The following is a 24,395-nucleotide window of genomic DNA, read 5'->3' as shown; positions in this document are numbered from 1 at the left end:
CATACACTTTTATTTAGTAGACCATACTTAAGTGATATTTGTAATTCAAGACATTGATTTGCCATGTATTATCTCCATTGTTCACTATAGCCACCCCATAATATCCTATTTAATAAAAACTGACCCATGAGTCAAATTACTTTTTCTATCTTCCTAATCTTGTTAAATATAATAAAAACTCTGCTTTTCCGGAATGGCCCTAGATATGAAAGAAAACAATTAAAAATGCATTAATTTCCCTTATGTGTTTACTCAATATCTATGCAGACCTTGGCCTAATTTCACAGAAGATTAGTTTCATCTTTCTTACAACTTTTGAATGTTAATCTCCAATGTTTAGTAGCATTAATATTAATGTTAACAAGTTCACAGAAATACTATTGAAAGCAAATAGTTAATCATAGGCAGATAAAAAAACAAGCTGACTTCTGAAGATCTGAAATTTAAATTAATCTGCTTCCAATCAACACTGATCAAGCATATTGGGTCTATCACAAGACAGAGAAAGAAAAATTTGTAGGGGGGAAGGAAGTAACCAACTATATACTATGGTATCAGTCCAGAAAAGCAGAAGATGAAAGACTAGGTTTTGGTGACAGATTGTACTTCAACCTACTGTTTTCAAAAATAATCACACACGGAAAGAAAACAAAATAAATCCCACCTATAGTAAGGGTAAATTTTCATATAAGTAAATGCAGTCTCTTACAAGTTGGCTCCTGTACTAAAATTATAGCACAAACATATGAGTATAATGTTTTTAATATATAACTAAAACCAAAATCTAGGTCAATATGAATCACTTCATTACATACAGAAATTTAATGTCATCTATTTTTACCATAGAGCTAAAAAGAGCAACAATAAATAAATAAAGAACTTTCCTCAGACTCAGGAGGTTAGAGTTACAGATAAACAGAGATAAGCAATTAGCAAGGCAATACCTTGTAAGATCCAGGTAACGTGTTACATGTCACTGTGTGGAAAACAGACTCTTAGACTCTGGATCTCAGGGATTTTTTTTGCTCACTTTTTAAAAAAAAAAAAAAAAATCTCTGGCATCACACTGTCAAGCTGACTAATCAAATTAGAGCCTGATGAGTTTAAGTTAATTACAAGTCCGCCTATCAAGCCAAGTCACTGCTGCAGACTGTCTCTTGGGGGACAGATTGTTTCCTGAGCTAATTCTGCAGCTCACCAGAAGCATAATTTGGGAAAACCTCCACAGAATAATGGGCATGAGCATGACGATTGGGTGTCCAGATTTATGCTTTTTCTGTGGCAGAGGAGGATGCAAGGAGATGGGGCCATCCAGAATCTTCCTTACCTTTTTAGTTACAGTCTTTCAAGCTTGGTATTCACTGCTCTAGGAGTTCCACCCCTGAGGTAGGATTCTGATGATGGTGGGACCTAGAGCCATCTCACTGTCCTGCTGTCTCCAGGTTCTCTCTATGAGTTCTTGGTTGCCTCCAGGCATGAGTAAGCAATGACTAGCTCCAGTTATCTTTTCTACATTTTTACTTTTGCTCCAGTTATCTTTTCTACATTTTTACTTTTGAACCCCTTCTGCCCCCATCTTGCTTTTATTCATTTATTCTCTCAGGGTAACCACAGAATGTCTACTCAGTCTCGTTCCCTTTAGTATCTTATCTCTTTCCTTCCTATTTAAGAAAAACTGTTAGGTTTTATCAGAGGAAGGCTGATGTTCTACTCTAAGGCAGAAGACCAATAGGAACAGTGGCCATAAGGCAACACCTGCAGAAGAGTAAAAACAGGGCAAATGTGAGATGCTTTCCCCCAAATCTGCCTAAGACTGAACACAGGCCTGATTAGAGAGCGTGACAAGCTGGTAAGGAAGACAGTGCGCAAAAGAGAAAATAGAAGAAAGGACAATTTCAATTGGACCATCTTTCTAAAACTCTAGCTTAACCCTTTGTATAGAAATTAAATATTTTCAGCTTGGCCTTATTTGGCAGCAGTTCAACACTGGAAACATACCTTGGCTTGCAACCCAAGGAAAAAAATAAATTTGCAAGTGCAAAGGACAACAAAAGTATGGATTATTCCTTCAAAGAAAAAAATGTTATTTCAGCGTCAAAGGACTATATAATATCAATGATATGTGTCAAAACATTAATCTCAAAGCATGTGATGCATCTAAAATTTTGTGGTTTAGTTCAAGTGTTAATTAAATTAGATTAATTGGAAGCTCAGTAACAGAATAATAATAAAGATTTAAGCTCTAAATTGGGAAACAGTAGAAGATCCTAATTTTACAAACTGACACTGGTCTTCACAATACTTAATTTTACTCTAATCTTAAACTATCAGACAATTTCCCACTTATTTGATTTTATATATTCCAATTTTTGCTCTTTTCATTAAAGTACAAAAAAAACACAAATAAATTACCAGCACAGAAATTATAACAACATCTCTCAAAACATGAGAATACTCTGTGAAATTTGAATAATTAAATATTTTCAAAATCTAGATCTGTATCTAAATATTTTCATTTCTTCTGATAAATTCTAAAATTACTTGTGTTGCTTGTTTCTGTTGCATCTGAACCTCATGTCCTGGATGATCTTCCTTCACAAGAAGCCTAAATGGTACACTGTTATGTTCTTTCCATCCCCACCCCAATCTGATTACTTTGGTGCAAAAGGATAGATAATGCTCAGCTTGGCAGTATAGATCTCCTTGATCATTTCACATACTCCAGTTTTCCACTGCTGTTTCCTACTTCAGCTTTAGATAGTTATTTTTCAGTCTATACACATAGTTGTGTGTATGCACTATGGGATGAATTAGAGCTGAGCAGATGGAAAGGAATACCAATTCATTTAACAATAAATATAAAGGGAGAAAGAAGTTGTATAAAATATGTAACCTGATGTAAAATAATATTCTATGTCTTGGTTCTGTTTAATTTCTTATGAATATCCAGAAATCAGATTCAATTAAAGCAGTATCAAGTAAAATAAAGGTTGTGGTGTTACAGTTCAATCCTGTAACTCAGGAAAAATGCTCAAAATGAAAAAGTTGAAACTAATTAGGTAGAGACAGTAAGTAAGAAAGAACAAACAATGGGGAATAATTTTGCAGAGGTCAGAAACATTATTGCAAATAAATGAACTTGATAAATTGTATTAATAGTAAGGCATCAGTATCATTATCAGCAGCTGCCACCTGATAAAAGTAACGAAAGCCACTGAAATGACTTGCATACATTATATTTCAAGTGACTAATGCCTGATTTTTAATATTTCCCTTTCTCTATCACAAGTCAATGTCAAGGTCATCTCCTATTTACCTGAAATGACCAAAAAGAAGATAACACAGTTATTCCCCGGCTGCTTGGGAATATAGATGAAGAGATGCATCTCCCCAACATGTCATTTGTCAAAAAAGAATATGGAGAATTTTCCTAATGGTGAGTGGAGAGAAAAGAAATCCCAAATGCCAACATTTTAACGGCAGTGGAAATTTGTGGGTTTTTTTCTCCGATATTAGATAAGGTACCCCTTTCTCTTGCTAGCTGTCTCACCAGCCTCCCAATAATTGAGCAGCACTTACAAATGGATATTATTTTGATGAACCTGAGAGGGGATTAAAATTTAGCTTTCTTGATATGCATAGCATGATAAATTATAATCAGCTGCAATGAATATGAGGAAAAGTATGTTGTGGGTATCTGTGAAGACTGTTAATGTTTTTCTTGTACTCCCCACTCAGGAGGATCCCTCTGACATACAAAGCACTTTGTGAAAGCTGGCTTCCAGTGTAGGATAACTGGTAGTGTCAGGTTTGAAAAAATTCACAATTATTTTCATCCAGAAAAATGAAGAATGTATAGCTTCCTGTATTAATCGCTTTCCTTACTAACTCTAAAACAAGCAGCAGCTTCTGCTTTGCTATTCCATTCCTGCAAAAACACAAATATTAGGAGAAAAGGAAAAAAGTGACTATACTGCAATCAGCCTACGGCATAACTGGACTGAAAGCACGTTTTTATGTTGTCCAAGCCAGGACTTGGATAATAAAGAAATAACTAAAGTCATAACACCTATTAAGTACAAGCTTCAATGTAGGCTTATGGGTAAATCATAACTGACACTTCCATAACATTAGTAAAATGATTGCATAAAATAGCAATTCTTACAGCCACTGTTCAGAAAGTTTTATCTGCATAAATCATCATCCCTATACATGTACAAAAATGATTTAAAATGGAAGGGGGAGAAGTTATTTTTTATGCATCATCAAAAACAATCAGTGTAAGAAAGAGTTTCATATAAGTTCAGTTTAGGATGCCATTTAGTTAATTAACTAAGCCATTTTCATTAACAAACTCAATACTGATTTAAAACAAAATCTATGTAATTTCTTTAAAACGACGAGTATTTGTGAGCCATAGTGTCTCTGACAAAGTTGGAGTAAAGACTGTATTATTAGAGGAAGATGAAATCAGACTACTAAAAACATGTATAGAAGATTTTTATTTGTTATGTGGCTAGGGTTTCATGTTTCCTTACAAGCCTCCCAGGACCTGACCTTGGCACATGTTTTTTTTTTAACTTCTTAACAGTGTATTTGTAATATTCTCGTTTCATTTTTATTAAAAAAATCTTTTTTTTGTTTCCATTGATGCAGAAGACTAAAGGAGTCCACAAATCCAATGCATCAAATAATCTTCCGCTTCATCTGGCTGTTTAGCTTTTTAAAAAGCAAAGAAACATATCCCCCAACCCCAATGATTTGTTTTGTTTTTCTTGCATGGTAATATGATTGTGTATATCACAGTCTTCTGAATACCTCTATGCTTTTTATATTTAATATTTATAACTAATTGTCATTCATTCTGCTCTCTACTACCTCAGTGATTCTCCTTTATCAAGGGCACTTTTGAGCACAAGACCCTCCACCTTAAATATCTGCTTGTCACGGTTTAAAGCTGGGCCAGCTATTAACCAGGTGGCAGATGCTCTCTGTTAACCCTCTCCCCCCCCCACCCTAAGGGAAAGGGAAAGGGAAAAGGGAGAGAGACTTCTGGGTTGGAAAGTTAAAACAGTTTTAATAAACTTATAATAATGAAAAAGAGTATAATAATAATATTGGAATAATCAAATATATACAAATATATACAAAGCCAAGACTGAGAGCTTGGAAATCCTCCTCAGGCAGAGTTGCTCCCCCCAGCACGGGCAGAGGGGAAAATGCAGTAGCTCCCCCCAGCAGGGGCAGAGGGGAAAATGCAGTAGCTCCACCCAGCACGGGCAGAGGGCAAAATGCAATAGCTCTCCCTGCCATCACACCTGCAGGCTTTTAACTGGAAAATTGGCAAAGCTGGTACCAATCAGTGGGAGACAGGAGGGCCCCTCCCTCCTGGGCCCCACCTCCAGGAGGCAGTGGGTTAGTGATAAATAAGAAAGTGAGAATGACATGTGTGGGATGGAATACCTCGTTGGTCAATCTTGGGTCACCTGCCCTGTCTGCTCCCCCCTGCAGCTGCGACCCCCCTTTGGCTCTTCACTCGTAAGCAGTGAGGAATTTAGCAGTGACCTTGGTTTCTCTAAGACTAATTGGCCTGGTTTGGGCCAAACCAGGACACTGCTAAATAACCTAGTCCTCAATTTTCTTTTCATCTTTGTTTCTTACTCAGTTCCAGAAATCTAAAAGCAGATGTAAAGGGTTTACAGTATGATTCCTGCAGTGACTCTTAATGAAGGATCTTCTGACAGGAAAATGATTTCTAAATAAAAGTACAATGCCCTAATAGTTCTTTCCCTCATTTACAGCAGATAATAACATATCTATCTCTCAGGCTACATACAGTCCATGAGGCAAGCAAACTCCAGCACGTACCCCACAGTATTAGTAGCCTGCCTGAACAGTTACCTTAAGCCTGTCAGTCAAAGTTTTCTTCCCATGGAAAGCAGAGCCTGACATTTATGTTGAGAGGAGAAGAGAAAATGGCAGGCCATAGTACTGTTCAGCACAGAGCTGGATGTGCTGTTGTAGTGTCCCAGGGAAACACAACGTCACTTTACAAGGTATGATAAACCCTGTCTGTCTTAGTTAAGAGCAATCTTCTTATAGTGTGGCAAACTATAGTAGTCCAAACTCCACTTTTGGTCTTTCAGATACCAGATGGTTTAGTAAAAGTAAGCCTCAATGTAAGCCCTAAAAGGCCTATTCTGTGTAACCTTTAGAGAGAATCAACTTTTCTTTCAGCAATTTTCCTTTCAGCTAAAATATCAGCATGTTCTGAAGCTAATGGCATGTTTTGAAGACAGGGTCTGCTCCTGGGACTGATAACACTTAGAGTTATAGTCATCACTGATTCTTGCTTGGGCTTAGTCTTAGAGAATCCAAGGTCTCTGTTAAATTCCTCACTAATTACAAAGAAGGGCCGGAGATAAGCAAGACAGAACAACATCTTCGTAGTGTCTTAAATGACTTGATTCACAGCTCTGGCACCAGGAGTAGAGAGAAATCCTGTAAGAATCAGAACAGTATCTTCTCCTTGGAGCCACCTGCATGTGTCAACAAAAAGGCTCGACCACGCTTGCGCAGAAGTGGGGTTATACAGCGGACAGCATAACTATGGGGGGGTTACGATCATTAGAGACCACCAGAGCCCACCCAAGACTCCTTCCCCAATTTAGTAAGCATGCACAAAGACGATTACATAATATATTAGCATATAGAACATGGAATCATAGAATGGTTCTATTCTATGATTCTATACTGAGCTGATGTGACTGACAGAAAACAACTAACAATGAACTTGCTTTTCTTTTTGGTTGTTCTTCAAGAATTACCTGGTTTCGCACTTTGAGGGGAGTGACAAATTTTCATTTGTAAAAAACACACATTTAATAGAAAAGTTGAGAGTGTGGGAATTACCTACGATAACAGTGGTCAATGTACAGTTAAGTTCAGTATCATAGCAACAGGCCATTCTCTGGGTAATGATGATGCTGAATTTTTGAAAGTGACCACCAAAAGGCAAGGCAAGAGGGAGGGAAAATGGAAGGGGATGTTTAGCTTTAAGATTATTTCAGACTATTCTGTTTGTGGAATTTTAATTATGCATGCTGCAATATAGAGAGGGGTACAACCTTTATCTTGTAAACAACAAATAATAACACATTGATTTTAGATCCCTACAGTCTTCCTTAATAGAAATGCATGAAGCACCTGACATACAATGGCAGTGTCTGTCTTGGAATTTAAGCTTAAAGTCCAAACCATTGTCATTCATTGGTGTGTGACATGTGAACCATTGTTCATTGTATGTGAAATCTTTCTCAGATACACAGTTGTTGCAGTGTAGAAAAATGTGTGAGGGTTTGCCTAAAGTGCCTTATCTGAAATCTGTTAATTCAGCTAGATCAACATTACCTCAGTGTAGCTGTGAGTACAAATGTCTTGACAATTAGTACTTTTTATATTCAAAGTACGTCACATAACTTCTTAAATGTATGATAAATACGTTCCAGATCCATATGGCAAACAAGAATAAAAAGGAATTTTAAGAGAGTCAGTAAGATAGTATGATATATATATTGTATATATACATAAATACATTTAATACTGATTTTATCATCTCATTGGCTAGAACATTTTTACCCCGTATGATATTATTTTGTAAATATTTTTAATTCTTTGCTTAACATTTAAAGTGTAGTGAACAGAGCAGCAATGTGGCCCTGTGAACACACATCTGAAGTCTTTATGATGAATATAAAAACAAATAGAAATGTTTTCTTCCCATGTATCCTGTGGATTATTATTAAATGTTTTGCAATGTCGTCAATTTAACCTAGTTCATCCTCACCTGAAATTTAAGTTTATATATTCTAAAACCATTTTAGATACTAATATGAAGCTAGTGACTCTGTTTAAGCAGGTATAAAATACCTTGAAATTTGCTATAAATTAACTAAGATACCCTTATTGTAGATATTAGTTGGGAGTGGCCATAGAAGAGTCTTGCCACTTGGATGGTGAATAGACATATTAATTCAAAAAGGCCGCCAGAAAGGTTATGGTCTAGAGCAAATACTAAGGGGTCCTGAGGAAAATAGCTGAGAAGATCTGCTCAACTTCAACAGTCTGCTGGCTCAACAGGACATACTTGTCAAATGGGGATGGCTTCTATCATCATACTGATGGGTTTTAAGGAGTGAGGTCATTCAGCACTGACCTTAGCGATCTGTCCTCCGTCTCCACTGAGGTCAGAAGTCCCATTCATGCATACTTACAAAAACAAACACCATACAATTTTGCTGGTGTTCTGAGGTGGTAATTAATGAAGGAAAAATGAGTTAGACACTACAGCAGTGATAAGTGATGTAACAACAGGTAAACTAACATTAGGAGAGAGAAATATCTAGCATCCTAGTCAGGTTTCCAGGTCCAGTAGTCATGAGCTTATTTTAACCAGAGTCTTTAAGATTTTTCCCTTTAACTAAAACTTCTGAAAGAGCCAGTCACCTTAACTGTTTGACATACTTGACAGTTTTTGTTTAGAAAGTGTTGCAATAGAAAAGAAGAGCAAGACTTAGAGCAATAGCATGTTGGACCTTTCAGAGCTAGATCCCAACATTAATTGCCTATAAAGAAATTCCAATTAATTTGACATCATATTGGAAAAATGAATTTTTCAATATCATATCCAACCTCCAACTTAAGCGCTGTGTGACTGCAAAGCAATCAGAGAAAAGAAAGAACTTTATAAAGTGTGAAAACATACACATTTATCTCACTCTTTCTATGTGCCCACAACTAATGTCAATGTATGGACAGAAATAAAACTATTCATTAACTCCTTTAACTTTTAATAGCCTTTAAAAAAAAATAACACTACTAATAATGCATCATGAATTCTCATGACTACTAGTATGATATTTATTCATAACTGTATAGCAGTTGTTATATTTTTTGAGGAATCTAAGCCAGCTTTTTGCCTTTAGATAAAATGAGTAAAATGTATTAGGATTTCTGATTTGAAAGGCAATTTTAGAAATGAATATTTAAATTTCATAACTAGAGTAATAACATTCAGGAGTGCCTTCTATGAAATAATCAAATCATTTATTTTTCAAAAGTAGAAATCTGTTTAATGTTGATTACCCAAGATAATTTAAACATTTGTAATGAGATGTTGTTATGAAAGCAAAAACAGGTATACACTCAAGAGTTTTTATCCGAGAGAAAAAAAAAAAAGAAAGAGTATGGTAAATAGGACTGCTACAAGTTTCTTATTTAGAAGCATAAGATTTGTACAAGATTATTAGCTTTTACTACTCCTAATTAGAAGTATCCCAACAGCACAAACGTCCCAACTGATATTCAGAGGTGTTTTGTGGGAAAATGAAACAATGTGTTCCTCGCTGTAGTTTTAAATGGAAAAGTGCTATTTAAGTACATTGGGATTTAACTGGATAAATGCCGTAGCACATAATTATCCAGAAAGATTTTATTAGTAACACACATTGTAGAAACTTCAAAAGCTAAGAGCACAATTCCTTTCCACTTCGTCCTACCAAATACAAATTTAGTCTTGTCAAATGTTGCAAGTATCTCGTGTTCCTCCTCTTCTTGCAAAACCATTTCAGAATCTGTTGACCCTGTTTCATGTGAAGTGTGGGAGATTACAAAGACAGAGCACTCATACAAGTCATCCTCTTAGCTTCTGAGAAAGTCACAGTAAGAACTAACACACTAAGCAAGGACTGACAAGGGTCACAGAGGTTGCTGTTGGGTGACTATAAGGAATAAAAGGAGTAGGAGGGAAGACAGTCAACAAACAAAGATATAGTATTTTGATACATGCTGCAAGAAATGCATTAGAAAATCCACACAATTTTCTTGTAAGCCGTTCCTTTCCTATAAGGTTTTTGATGTTGATGAGCAACATGGCCTGAAATCTACACATAATACCATCATGAATTTCCAACTTATATATAATTTGACTTTCATTAAATTTAATTATGTTTGCTGTCATTTGTTGTTAAGGAAAACACATCTGGGAAACCAAAACTAAGGTAACACAAATAAAGCTAGAATCTAGCATGTATAAAGAAGAAAGAATCCTAACTGTCCTAAATATACTCAAAAACTTGTCTCAAAGGAAAAGCAGAACAAATATTCAGTAGTGTGTTACAAGAGCCCTTGATATGTTGTAATTATTGCCTGATTGCTGCAAAAACATTTTGAATATTGTAACTTTTTCCTTGAAGGGACTTCAGAATGACTAATCCTTTCAAATGAGAGTAAACAATATACTGCAGTAGGAGAATATTTATTAATACTTAACAAGACAAAGAAAATTGATGGTGTCATTAATAAAAAGAGAGCAATCATATATTTCTCTGCAGGACTCCTGAAATAATGTAAAACAGCATTGCTAACCACTTTTACAATGCTTCAAAACTTCAGAACATTTTAATATCACCAAGTAATTTAATTTTACAATATTCCAATGGGATAGGGTGTTGTGCACAGGAAAATAGAGCAGCTGGAAAATTAAGCAACTTCATTTCATTGGAGGGACAGACAACCTTTTGTTTAATTTTTACTTTTGTGCTCATAAACGAGGAAAATGTATATTAGAGTTTATATGTTAATAAATTAAAAATAGACCAATGAAATAATCTGTGCAAAGCACATGCCTGTGGGGCAGCAGAGAAAGGGGCTGGTTATCTTCATATTATGCAAGCTTGGCTGCCAAAGTCAAAAGTAAGTTTTTTTGGGTTTCAAGGAAAAAGGCTTCTCCAGAAAATGCTTCAGGCTATATCTAACCTGCTGGACCCAGAAGTGGTTCTGAGTGCCCAGAGGTGAGTGGATGCCTTGACCACATCCTGGCCCCACACTGCAATAAGATCAAAGTGTACACAAGCTGTCCCCTTCATTTCCATGGGAAGGAAGCCTAGGCTTGGGGTCAGACTGCAGCTGTAAGTATGCTCTTGTCAGGCCCCTGAAATGGGAGAACCAGAGGACTGCTCTGGTGCACTGCAGCACAAATGTGCCACTCCCCATAGGAGAAACACAAAAAAAAAAACATAGTAAGCAACTAAGGAAGGATATATACCAAGTATAACTAAAGTTAAATCAATCTGCATCAATTTTTACAGACGAATTCATTCCATTAGCAAAATTCTTTCCTTAATCAGCTCTTTCTTTCTGCTACTCAAAGAAGAAAGTAGAGCTGAACAGACGAGCCTTCCCAATTCATTTTATTGTCTGTGAGATTCATTGGTTTGGACACAGGCCAGATGAAGTGGTCTGGTAGGCTACTTTACCTACACGTAGTGATGACCAGCATCATCTGTGGTTAAAATACCATAATAGAATTTTATTCAGCCAGACATCTTTTTTTTTTTCTTTATTCTTACAAATAAACCTTTTAACTGTGTCTTTATCAAAATTCTCTCTTTTGAAGGACTTGAAAACTGTCTGCTTTTCCTTTCTACCCCTTTATATTGCAGGAAAACACTAACTTTCACTAAAGCCTGGGAATTTCTTATGCTGTTAGGAAGTGAATGAATCTTCAGTCTTCAGTGCTTGAAACTGTACTTCAATATTGCAGAATTTCTCCACTCAACTCAACACAGGATTCGAAGTGCTTAAATTTTACATGGACTTAAATGATTTCTGGCACAATTTTTATATTTAATAGTAATTCCTAGATTCTACTTCTATTAATTTGTCCATATACCTTTTGAGAACATGTATAGTTTTAGCTTACTACTTTTCCTTCATTAATATGATCTTCTCTAGGCATCTGATTTTAGGTATTATCAGATGGCTAAATGGACATGGTCACAGGGCCTTTTGTTTGTCCCAGATCATCCACTGTTCTCTTGTAAAATGAAATAAAGAGGGTACTCCCTTCTTTAAATTTTATATCTTTTGGATTTAGTATGAATATAGCTCACCTCTTTGACCTCAGTATTCTGCAAACTGACCTCTACAGAAGACTGCAAAAATCCAAACAAAACTGCTCTGGAAACAGTTTCTTACAGTCATTCCTCTGCATTTTGCAAGTGAGATCAAACATGATCTTCCTAATGTGCTTCAATCTAAAATACAGTATGATTGGCTATTAACATATTCTACATATGAAGGAACCCATAACACTGTAAGAACACTATTATTATCTATATCATGTGGACCAATAGCAAAGAAAATTATTAATATATTTTAACAGATTTTCTGCCTGGTAGTTTTTGTTACCTGGCTTCCTATTTAATCTTTTACATTAAAATTTTCTATAATAATAAGGCTCCCCAGAGGATTCATATCTAATATCCTATTTTTCTGGAACAAAAACTGCATTCTGTTATGACTGATGCTTATATATAGAAGAATTTGCACTGTTATTTCGTTCATTGTAAATACATTAAAGTATTTATTTTCAATAAAAGTGATTATTCTTTCTCATCCATTGTTTGTTGTTTGAGGGTTTTTGGTGGTTTTGTTTGCTTTATCATCTATGAACTGGGTCATGTACTAAGTCCTGGAAAGGAAAGCAGGTAAGGTTGGTGTCTGTTCAGGATTTCTTTCAATGTGATGTTCTTCACTTCTATTTCAGAAAAAATATTTTGTAAATTACGTTTTCTTCAAAGTTTTAGTACATGCAGTGACTGTGTTTCTTTCCCTAAATACTCTGAATGGCAAAAGCAAGCTAAAGGAGCTGGAACATTTTTGCCCACCATCACAAAAAAATAGATATGCTATGTAAAATTATTTTTTCTTTAAGATTACATATGAATGATCAGCTATAGTTTTCTCTTGGTGATATTCCAGGTGCAGCATAAATTATATATTTTTCAATTCCTTCTGCTCCTAAGAACTGCATAATCTAATTTTCATTTTCGTCTTATAAATCCCAAAGAATATGCATTTTTTTAAAAATAGATTTTAAACTGAAAAAAATCAGCAATTATACCAAATCTTCGGATATTTTTTTAGGATTGTAAAATGCAGTTTTTGTAAAGCAAGAGTTTTTTAAAAAAAAAATCAGTGTGTATCGTACTATAGCAATATTCACCTCATTTGAATCTCATTTATATTTTGGTTGGGGGTCAAAACCAAAACCAGTACAGGTCTGTGTAAATAGTCAGGTTCTTTTCAAATGTGGCACAAGATTTTAAAGTGTCTTAGTGCTAATTTTCCAGATTTAAAGACCATTGCATCCAAATCTGAATCTTAAATCATACCAGAAGTGATCTGCTAGTCTAAGCCTGATCTCCTACATCTCTTATTTTATAGACAGCAAATAAACAAATCTCTCAGTGTAAGTTAAACCAATTCATTTTCTTCCATCTAGTGTGAAAACATACACTTAGCCTGTATTGTAGACATTCATGGAGCTATTATAATTGAATTTTCAAATTACTTCAACTAACAAAAAAATAGATAAAAAATAGATGTCTCCTTATGTTTTACAGTAGCCTCCAGTTCTTTCTGGTGAAAATCATTAGGATGACTTACAGTATAGCATGTAAATTGGAACAAAACCTGATGTCTGAAGCTGCTAAAATGACTAAAAATTGCCTCTGATTGCTGAGTAGGCTGTAGGGCCTAGTTCCTATTGTGCTCTGGCTTCTAACACATGTAATCCATTGTTTTCAAAATATCTAAGTATCTCAATAGTTTTAAATCAATGCAGTCAGAAAACCTTCAGTATGTGTAGCCTAAAAATATAGAAAAAAAACCTGAAGGGGTTATTTTACTTGCTTGGAATGTGAAAATAACTCAGACATTCATATTAATCTACAAATGCTTTAGTTTATACTTTCTTGTTTACATTATTTTCAAAATAAAGTTGTCTTACATATTGTAAGAAAAAAGGAAAAGAAAAAAAAGGCACAGTATTATCAATATTCCCTGAGATCATAAGACCAATTCTTATGATCTTGAAAAAGAAAACCCAAACAAAAAAAGCCACTTCTACTTATCTATGGAGTTCTTAGTTGAAATGCACAGTCAGTTTCTCTTTTCACAACCTGCAAGAAGTGTGCTATAAGTGAATATACTTATATTTCATACGAATTGAATGCAAGGTTTTGTCATGCTTGCTCTATATGTTTCTTTTGAAAAAAAAGGTACATGACAAATTTCTTAAATGACATAAAATGCAATCCAATTGAAGATTTCCGGTTGTATTTAAAAGATATATGTACATATGTGTATAGCATATCAGGTTCAGGCTTAGGTTTATCAGGTTTAAGACTGTTCACATATAAGGTTGTTTAGACTTATCATCATTGTCTTTAAGAAGAAAGATGAAAATTTTAAAATGGAAACCAAATTATGAATCATACGGTACAACTTATAGGAAGTAGCTAAATTAAACTACATATCATATGACTTCCCTCCACCATTTTTATTCCTGGAAAAGAGTAGCTAACCAACTTAGTTCCAACATAACAGAATCCAGATTTTAGTTGATCAAGTAAACGACAAACCAGATTTTCTATTTAATGTTCCACACCACATATGAAACAAATCGTGCTTTTGAATATACAGGTATTTCCTGCTTCTTCAGCTTCAGAAAAAGGGAGTGTTTCTACAGACCAGCAAGTAAAAGAAAGACATTTAGTCCCCTTCAGGATGGCATCTTTAATTCTCCCCTATTCACTCCCTGTGAACATTCAACTTCTTTATTGGTGTAAGGACTTGAGTGCTTTTCCTGTTTGAATAACAAGCTGGAAAAAGGGATACATCAAAACCTTATAGATCCCCATGCACAGAAGAGGTAGACTTTTAAAATCTGACATCATCCTGTGCGTAGGAGCAGAAGCTCTTCTACCATAACGTGGACAATATTACTAACTTGGAACCCAAAGATCTTTTCATTGTCTCCTCAGAAATTCAAAGATTCGGTGACAAATAAAATTTATGTTCTCCCAGAGAGAAACATTACTAAGGCAGGCAATTGTTGAGAAGAAGTTTCTGTTGCCCAGTAGACTGGAACAGGAACCATATCTTTGAGTGCACCTGTGCAGTAGGAGCGTTTCATTGTTTTTACAGTGAGGTGGACGCCCCAGGATGTCCAACCATAAGGAGTGAAAATAAGACACAAATACCAAATAGGAAGAATGAGTGTAACCCCATTCAGGTCTGTCCTACATGAGTTACTGATGGAAATTTCACAGTTCTGTTATTTAGTAAGGTTATCGTTTAGTTAAACAACCCTCCCTGTTATGTAGTTAACAACTAGTGACAAAAAAGAGCCACTAGAAAGTATAGAAATATAAATATATCATACAAATATCATATTATCGGATTACCAGTAGGAATATTTCAGTACATCCTTGTTTATAATCTACATAACCACGTTATTTTCTAGTTAGACTGAAAATAATGGTCAACACCACACAGCTGACCTTCAAATTAACCTTTAGACTAACAAAATCTCCAGAAAAATAATGTTTCAAACATTACTCAACTGCACCAGAAAGCTAAAGGCATAAAAATTTTAATATAATTGGCCTAAAATAAATTTTTAAAAGAAGGGTCATCAGCATTGTTTTACTTCTGTGTTGCGTTATGACATCCTCATTCCTATATGCTTAGTATGGCAGGGAAACAGCAACGCATCTTTACACTGTTGGTAAATTTGCCTTTTTAAATCTTTATTGGTAGCTGCTAGGAACACTCAAATAAAAAGGAATGAAACCTATATATACTTGTTTCTTAGAGCTTGTGATTTTCTCACATTCATCCTATTAACATATACTTCAAACATATACATCAAACTTAATTTTGCTATATATGAGGCCATTTGTCAGTATGGCTGATGATAACATGAATGGGGACTACATCTAATTAGCAGTCTATGGCAAGCTGTCATCGGTAATTTAGCATAGCATAACACTTTATTACATTTAAGGGAAGCAGGTCTCTTATTAATTGAAAGCAAATTCAGGAAAAGATCAACCTTTTGATCCCCAAAGTGCTGGGTATACTATTCTAATTTCAAATTGAAAGCACAGAAATCAAACTGTAGCATTAATTTTCCAAGATCTTTTCCTCTCCATCACACAAATAATAACAGTAGCAACTGTAGTAGTTTCAACTGTGAACTCAAACTAAGCTGCACTGACATGCTGAAAATTTGATGTCATCACAGGTAATCTGTGAATAATTACTACTCAAGGAAAGTTACAATACATGAACTATAACCTTGTTATGACTTTGTCTTTCTGCACTTTCTAGGCCCATCTGTTTTTCTCTACACTTGATCAACCAAGCTAAGATGACCTATACTTTTCCTGGTGGTACAGAATATGTTCACAAATTATAGCCATGTCACTCCAATTTTTTTTTTGTCCATATAGCACAACAAATTGATTCGCTGTGGCAGTAAACAGTGAAATAGTCTCTTCAGTGCCTAGTAATTAGTTCTAATACTAGCAGACAAATTAAAAGGCAGCAAAACAAAATGTCTCCATTAGGCACTTATAATAACCTTCATAATACATACAGTAGACGTTGTGAAGACTAAGGTGGATAAATGAGGAGAATGCTGATTTTGGCATCCAGCTTACTTTCAGATAATCTAGCTCATCCCTCTTGGCTGACACCAGACCAAGAATAGTATTAAAGAGTAATAAACTCCTTCCAGCAAACCTCTGATTCCATGGTTCACTGGTCTCAGACCTAATCTATCAATCCATTTACTGCACAGTAAAAGGTAAAAAACCCATTACAGATCTGTTATATGTCCTGGCAGGCGGTATATGACAAGAACTGAATTCATCACAGACTCCAGTGCCTAGTATCCCTTTCGTATGCTTTGAAGCACTAGGTGGTTAGCTTACTTGGCTATCACAGCACAAGATACTTTGAGCATTGAAAATAAATGAAAAATTCTTGATGTGAAGGCATAAAAATGGTTATAAAACACTTCATTTTTCATACTATTAAGACTTCACAAAGATAGTGTTATTTTCATTTTTACAAGAAATACTGGCTTTGGAGAGGGTACAATAAGTAAAACCAGGCTAGAATTTAAAAGTCATGCTTTCAAACGTGGGCTTTAATCTTCATTCTTCCCTTAAACTATGTCTGAAGTAGCAGCCTAATAGAATCACCATTCAATAAAGTTGTCTAAAGAAATGTAATTTTAAAATTATTACTATCCAAAGGAAGAAAAACTCTTCATATATCTATTCTCAAGGTCATCGGCACATGATATAAACACCTAAAAGCAAAGACAATACTGAAACAAAAGCAAGAAAGCTTCTTTTATGTGACTGCAATTCCTTTCATACTCAATTCCTTTTCTCAGCTTATTTCCAATGCTGTAGGGCAACAGCTTCTGTGACTGTAAAGGAGGTTTGAACATGATTTGTTCAAGTATGTCACCTTGAAGGTTAAGACTCGCAGGTGTTGTCCCCCATTCCCCTGCTTGGCAGACCAAGGCAAAACAAAAATTTGTCATAACCCTAGGAGATATTTGGCTACATTCTCAGCTGGTGTAAATTGTCACAGCTTCTCTGAAGTAAACAAAATTACTCCGGTGTACACCAGACAAGGACCTACCTTACATTATTTATGTATCTGTCATATATGTTTCGTATTTTGAAAATAATATTATCTTGCAATATGAGATAATCAGAAATGGTAGATTGTTACATGTTCATTTCTAGCAGAGATGCCAGAAACCAAAACAAACAGCTAGAAACAAAAGATTAAAGTATAAGATATACTCTTAGAAGGGGATGGAGAGACAGAAAAACCCCAGAGAAATCTCTGTGTGATGATGTTTGTCCACTGTGCTTTGAGTAACACAAAAAATATAACCTCATGAAAACAACTGACTATAGAACCATCCTCAAGTGACCTACAGAAGTTCGCCTGATATAAAAGTGCCAGAGCTGGGAGCTTTGGCTCACACTAAAAATCTGTAGGGGTTTTTTCAGTGCTTACAGATCTATAACTGAAGGAAGACAAAGTATGTCCCTCTAGCTGGCCTTCAGACTTTCTTTCTGTGATTTCTAATTTTATTAAGGACCCTAGAGTTTCAGAGGAGAAAGTTAAAAAATTAATTGAGGCTTCCTACACAAATTGTGAGAGTAAAAGAAAAATATGTACATGAAAATATAAATCTTTTTGTCTTCAGTTTCATTGAAAAAATCCAATATCAGTAACCTAAAATGAGCTTCTAACACTTTTTTTTTTTCCTTCTTTTTACATCTCTCAAGATATTCTCAAGACAGGAAATAGAAGACCTTCAGAGAAAGAGAACGTGTTCAGAAAACATGTATGGATTTGAGTCTTGTAATTTTCAAACTAAGTTTCTGTTCATTACAAAAAAATATGCTGCACTTTTTAGGTTCTTTAAATTCATCTACCAAAGGCCAGTGAGAACTTCTGAGTTTTACATATCTCCATAGGTAGATAACTGAAATAAAAATAATGTAGTTATGAACTCAAATGGAAGTTCAGTTTTCTGGTTTTAGGCTCTTTTGGGAGTAAATGGAAGCTTTCAAGTGGTAAATTCAAAGCCTAATATCTTGCCAGGAACATTACTTAAATCTGGGAGACATAAGCTTGTAAAAAGAATGATTCACTAAACAGTAGCTTTGCCCCCAACATTTCATCCAGACCTAACTACTTTCAACATCATTCATAGTTGCTCTGACTGTGACAAGTAACCTGGAACGTTTCTGCATCAGCAAGCAGAAAGTGAAAATGCGAAATTTTTAGGTATACGACTAATCAGTAAAAACTTACATTCCAAGACAAATCACAGATTTCATTAAAATGTATTTATGTAACTTTACTAACAGTAAAAATATTTTTTTTTTCTGAAAACTAATGTTGTCTTTTTAATACTACAGATCTGATATTCAAATCATGGTGCCTAAATACAGCTATGTATATGTTTACTTCAGCTAGTAAATAACACTATTTTGATCTTTAAGTGTTCTGAATTCTTGTATACACATTGATTTCAGAAACCCATTTGTAGAGAAAGAGATACTTCTGTCCAAGCACCCCAAATAATGATTTATGTGTCCAACTTGGAGTTTGTGAATGTGATCAATATGTGTTATCCACTTTTGTCTGAGCCATTAGCTAATACTCCAAACCTTGCCAGACTGTTTCTGTTAGGAAGAAACTAATGAGAGTTGCACTTGAAATAAGTTCCTGCTTATTTCCTAGGTCTGTGCTTGAAATTCAACTGTATTCACAGAAATGGTAACAAAAAACCCCAGGATGTAGTAGTCTTGATCAGAAACTCCAGCTTATCTTTTCAGTAAGGTACTCAGAAGAAGAATTTCTCACCTTTTCTTTTCCCCCAGAGCTAAACACAACAAACCTCTCTTTCTCTTTTTTCCCCAGCATCCTGGTAACTTTAACAAATAGATACCACAGGTTAATTACCCAGATTCTGATTTTGCCATCAGTCTCAAAGGAAATCCTTCAGCTGATTCTACATTGACCTTGTCTGACCAGGCTAACCCATATCTTGGGTGGTGGTCCTCTGGACAACGCTTTCTACCATTTCTGCTACATGAGAGAACTCAAATTATCTGCCTCTTTTTAACAGATTTGCTATTCACTGTAACAGTTTCCAACACAAAAATATACTACTTCAACAATAAAATACAACAAAAGCCTGCCTTACTTCTCTCCATGAATACAGAGATCCCAGAAAGCAAAATGAGTGGTACTTTGCTACACAGAAACCAGAACTCAAAGCTCAAGGTTGGAAGAAAAGTGGTGGAATGTGAAACAGTGGTTGCAGCTTCCACCTTGGGGCTGGGGAGAAGGGAGAATTGGGAAGTGTTTCCATAAAGGCAATCAGTCACTTGCTACTGCCTCTCACACACCTGTGTCACAAAAGCTGGAATATTTGCTGTACCCTCAAAACAACCAGGCTACAAAAATGATGCTCTGCATTCCACCCTGTAATTTAGGGAGTATATTTGGAAGCAACATCATCACATCAGGCACTGATGGTTTTGGTTTGCTCTCATTGTTTCTCACATCAGTGTATGGTACACATTTTCCTTCCTCAGGTTCATTATGCATACAAATGTCTCTTCATACAGAGAAGAAAATATATACCAGAAAATATATAATGCAAATATTTGCTGCAGATTAAAATTTTATACAACAGTTATATTACTAATACGTCTAACCTTTAACAAGCGATGGTTAGCCTCCTTTAGTGTAGTCTCAAGCTCATGTTTTTTGTCTGGGTTCAGTGATGCACTTCCAAGTGCTATTCCTCCAGTTTCATTTAATCGTTTCAGTATTCCCTTGTGTGGTGGCAGTTCTTCAACTCTTAACTGAAAGAGACAAATACAGCAGTTAAGATGAACTGTGGTAGAATCTTCAGCTCTCTTATCTTCACCCTTATCGATTTGTGTATCAGCTGAAGGAATAAACTCAATTCAAGACAAAATAACCATTGCTTTCGGAATGTAGAAGGCTAAAATCCCCCCAAAAGAGACTGCATTAGTGGATAAAGCCTAAAGAGAGTTCTAAAAGCCAAAATATGGTGTTTCTCAGGATATTAATCACTGTTGCATGATAAATTCCACTTCTGGACACCCAGTAGCTCATTTATATGAATTTTAATGATCTTTTAATATGGTAAAAAGCAAGCACTTTGGAGAAGGGTTTTAACATGTTCCATGTTGTGAGCACAATCATCCAGATGGCATGTGGTGAAAAGCCTAACCTAATCTCCAGTCTAACCTCATAATTAAGAATGTTCATGTATGTTATAAGATGCATCTAATATCCCTTATAAATATTTCTTTGCCTTTGTTCTGATATCCTCGACAATGAAGGCACAAATTCTCTGTCCATCTCACTGACATCTTATGCTAAACACTCAGAGGGACAAACTCAGCACATGGTTAAGTCTTCATTTCCTCAAATGCTATGCAGTACTATTTATCCCATTTTTTTTAAGGAAATTTGAAGATACATTTTTACGAAACAATCTTAGTTTTTTTTCAGATTTTGTTGAAAGGACAGAAGCTCTGATGAGTTTCCTTCAGATTCCTTAATGCTCTATTCCATCACTTGCTGAATTTGTTCAACTTGGATCAGCATAAACGATAACTAGTCCTTATCCTCGAAAGAGAACAGAAAACCTTTAGGCAGGTATTCTATAAGTAATATGCATTTTCCAACTACAGTTTAATTTATTATTGTGCAAGTTATTAGTCATAGTCATTATATTGGACACATTTCAGAAACTAAATAGAGCAACTTCTATTGGATATATTTATTAGCAGTATCATTGTCTAAAAGCTTTAACATCTTCATGAAAATATTCCAGCCTTTAAAAACAATTCTAGATACTCTTGTGAAATACTGAATACCATTTCATAAGTGAGAAGTTATAAAAGATTAACAAGACACCTATAGAGAAATGTTTTACAGATAAAACAGTCAGGTTCTGAATTAAGAAATGAGGATGAAAAAGGTAATGAATAATTACCTAGTGACAGGATAGGTATTTTCCTTTCAGCATTTTTTCCATTACTTTTCTGATTTTAGTATGATCAGTATATATTTCTACCTGCATTTTGAAATTCCACTGTTATGATTTATCTTAAAAAGTTAAATGGATGATGTGTTTGATGGCAGAAGCCTTCTCTGAAAATAGTATTTAATTTTCTTCAATGTAGAATTGATAAAGTAAGAAAACATTAAGACTAAAACTCACGATACCTTTACTTTGCTAAGGCAGTCTCTTAACTGATCTTCATTCCCTGTTTCAAGGGGAATACCAATAATGTTGTCTGCTTCCTCCAACCATAAAATCAACTTGTTCAAGTCCTCTTGAAATTCTGATAAAATATTCTTTTCTTCCTCTAGCCTGTAGTAAAAACATGAAATTAATGTTTCTATACATTTCTTTTTATGTTGAAGTGCTTATCCATACTAAAAGAAAAACTAGGGATAACAAATTCTTATAATTCATATTAATTATTTTTAAAAGTGTGCTATAGATTTTTTTCATATCAAAATTATCAGACCAGCACCCATTTAACTTGGTATTAAATGTATTTTAAAAGAAAAACTCGAGTCACAATTTGCAACGTCACTAAATTCAACTTCCGGATCACATATGGCAGGGAGAAAACAAGCATGCCAGAACTAGAACTGTTAATAATTCAGACCAGACTTTTTCTGTGAACTAACAGCAGGGAAGCCCAGTGTCAGAAACTATGAATTCTAGCAACAAATTTTACCAAACTGAATCTGTAAAAAGTGACACTTAAACCCATTTGGAGATATTGTACAAACAGATATTTTGGTGACCATGCCACATACTTTGCGTAAATCATTCCTGTCAAGATCCAGAAAAAGTAGCTAAGGTTTGTAGTGTGTAAGAAGGAATAGGATAGGATTTATCTTGCCTAACTTTAGCTGTCTACTTAGTCTACATGTAGAATTCAGCTGTTGATTTTCTCACCCAGATTCTCTTCATTGAATGCCAATTGGTATTTCTAGGGTGTGATACAAAGATACATCTTAGAAGTTAACAATAGGAAGAGATGAATTCTACCATACAACCTTTTCCTTTTACTAATTTTAGGAAATCCAGATCACCAACTAAGACATAAACATTGCAGGTGTCTAAAGTCAGGTAAGACTATTTTCACCATGACTTTATAAATATAGGGAGATTTGAACTTTTGTGCCTAAGTTTCCAAAGTTATCAAGAGACACATGAGAAAAATTTCAAGCGCAGCGGGGAAGATCATTGGCAGAATGTGAGCCCTTTGGAATTAACATTATGGGTGGATCTCCTCTGAAGGAGAAAAATTCTGTTATATATAAATCACTTGTAATTTATCCTCCAAACTTATTCACAAAACTGAGGTTAGACTGAGTCTTACCTGTATGGAAAGATTAAATAATTATTAATAAAATTAAACAATAATTAATAACCTATTAAATAATAATAAGTTGTTGTTGTTGCTGCTATTTTAAAATAGCAAAAGATGTAAAACCTGCTTTTATTAATTTATTTAATTATTGTTATTTCCAAGATCCAACTGAGTTTGAGAGCTTAGGTCATTTATTACACATAATAAAAGATTATAGTAGTATTTTAAGAATAGAACTCAACATTACAGTGGAGAATCAAGGTTAGTATTATTAATATATTATTTCTGAATGCAAAAGTGTATTAAAGCAGAATGAAAATGTTTTTTAACTTTCTCTTGTTTCCCATACTTGCCATGATGGTCAGTGCCCATAGAACACACTGAGAAGCCAAATGGAATGACATCTATTTTAAACTACGCCATCATTTATTTACTTTTTTTTTTTTCTTTTTTTTTAGGAAACTGTTTTCTGATGACTGACTTAAGCAAAGATGTCTCTTTAGAAAAGCTATGTGAATAAACTTCAAGCAAAAGAGAAACAATAAAAAATGTCAGCTTCACATCATCTAACAAAAAGATACTGAAAACAATTGTTGCTTGACACAGTTGCCTGCTCACACGCACACAGAAGAGGTTAGAAACCATAGATTAAAAACTTCTATTCAAGCAGAACAAAAATTTAGAAATTTCCAACAGTTAGTATCTACTTTATAGAATTTTATAAATTCAAATCCCCGAAACATTTCACCCTATATTAAGAAACCTAACTACATCATTAAAATCTTAAGAGACTTTTTTCCTCTCGCTGTAATTTTGAGAGAATAAAAGTGTTCAAGTGACTTCAAGTGTTCCGCATTTAGAAGTTATTTACAAGGAAAGAAAGCTGTTTCCTTAATGTTTTAAGTAAAAGCATTTGTTTAGTGAAAAAACAAAGGAAGAAAAACTAAGATTTGTAAAATTCCTTTTAAATAATATCATCCTGGTTACTGTGCAAAATGGGAGAAGCCTGATTCCGTCAGCAGTGAAAATTCTAATAGTGACGAGGGGCATAAGCATATGAGCTGAATTAAATTTCATTTCACAGCAAAAGCATCATCTGACTTCATGGTATAAGCAAGAAATTTTTATAGATGAAGATTTTTGAGGAGGGAAAGAGTCCTGCTGTTGGAATGCTGACTATTATAAAACAAAACCAGGAGCATACAATTCAACTATTATTTTACACAACTTGCAAACTAGCAAAACTTTTTCTAGTGCTTTACCTGCCTTCCATCTTATTGGTGTTTACTGCATTTCCTTAACAAGCCATCCTTGCAAGATAAGAATCGCTATACTAGATGAATCAACTCTCTACAGGCTCTACAGACCCCTCTCCAAAATAGTAGATTAAAAACCAGAATAAAGTACCAAAGACCAGGCTTCACTATTGAGCTGCTACATTCCACAGTCTGGCTACACTAAACATGCCACATTGTAAGGAGACCTGAAAAATAAGACAGTCAC

At 34.8% G+C, this 24,395-nt stretch overlaps 1 protein-coding gene across 1 annotated transcript in view; it reads right to left on the bottom strand.

Annotated features, from left to right (window-relative positions):
- DMD (dystrophin) overlaps positions 1-24,395 on the bottom strand; it is a 1,374,504-nt gene that overhangs the window by 441,411 nt on the left and 908,698 nt on the right. The window contains 2 exon segments of the mRNA XM_068422827.1: positions 20,178-20,327; positions 21,727-21,874. Coding sequence (XP_068278928.1) covers positions 20,178-20,327; positions 21,727-21,874 — 298 coding nt within the window.

Source organism: Nyctibius grandis, chromosome 2, assembly GCF_013368605.1.
Source record: "Nyctibius grandis isolate bNycGra1 chromosome 2, bNycGra1.pri, whole genome shotgun sequence".
In the NCBI taxonomy this organism is placed as follows: Eukaryota; Metazoa; Chordata; class Aves; order Nyctibiiformes; family Nyctibiidae; genus Nyctibius; species Nyctibius grandis.
Note: the sequence above shows the minus strand (reverse complement) of the source record. Positions and strands in the feature narration are given on the sequence as shown.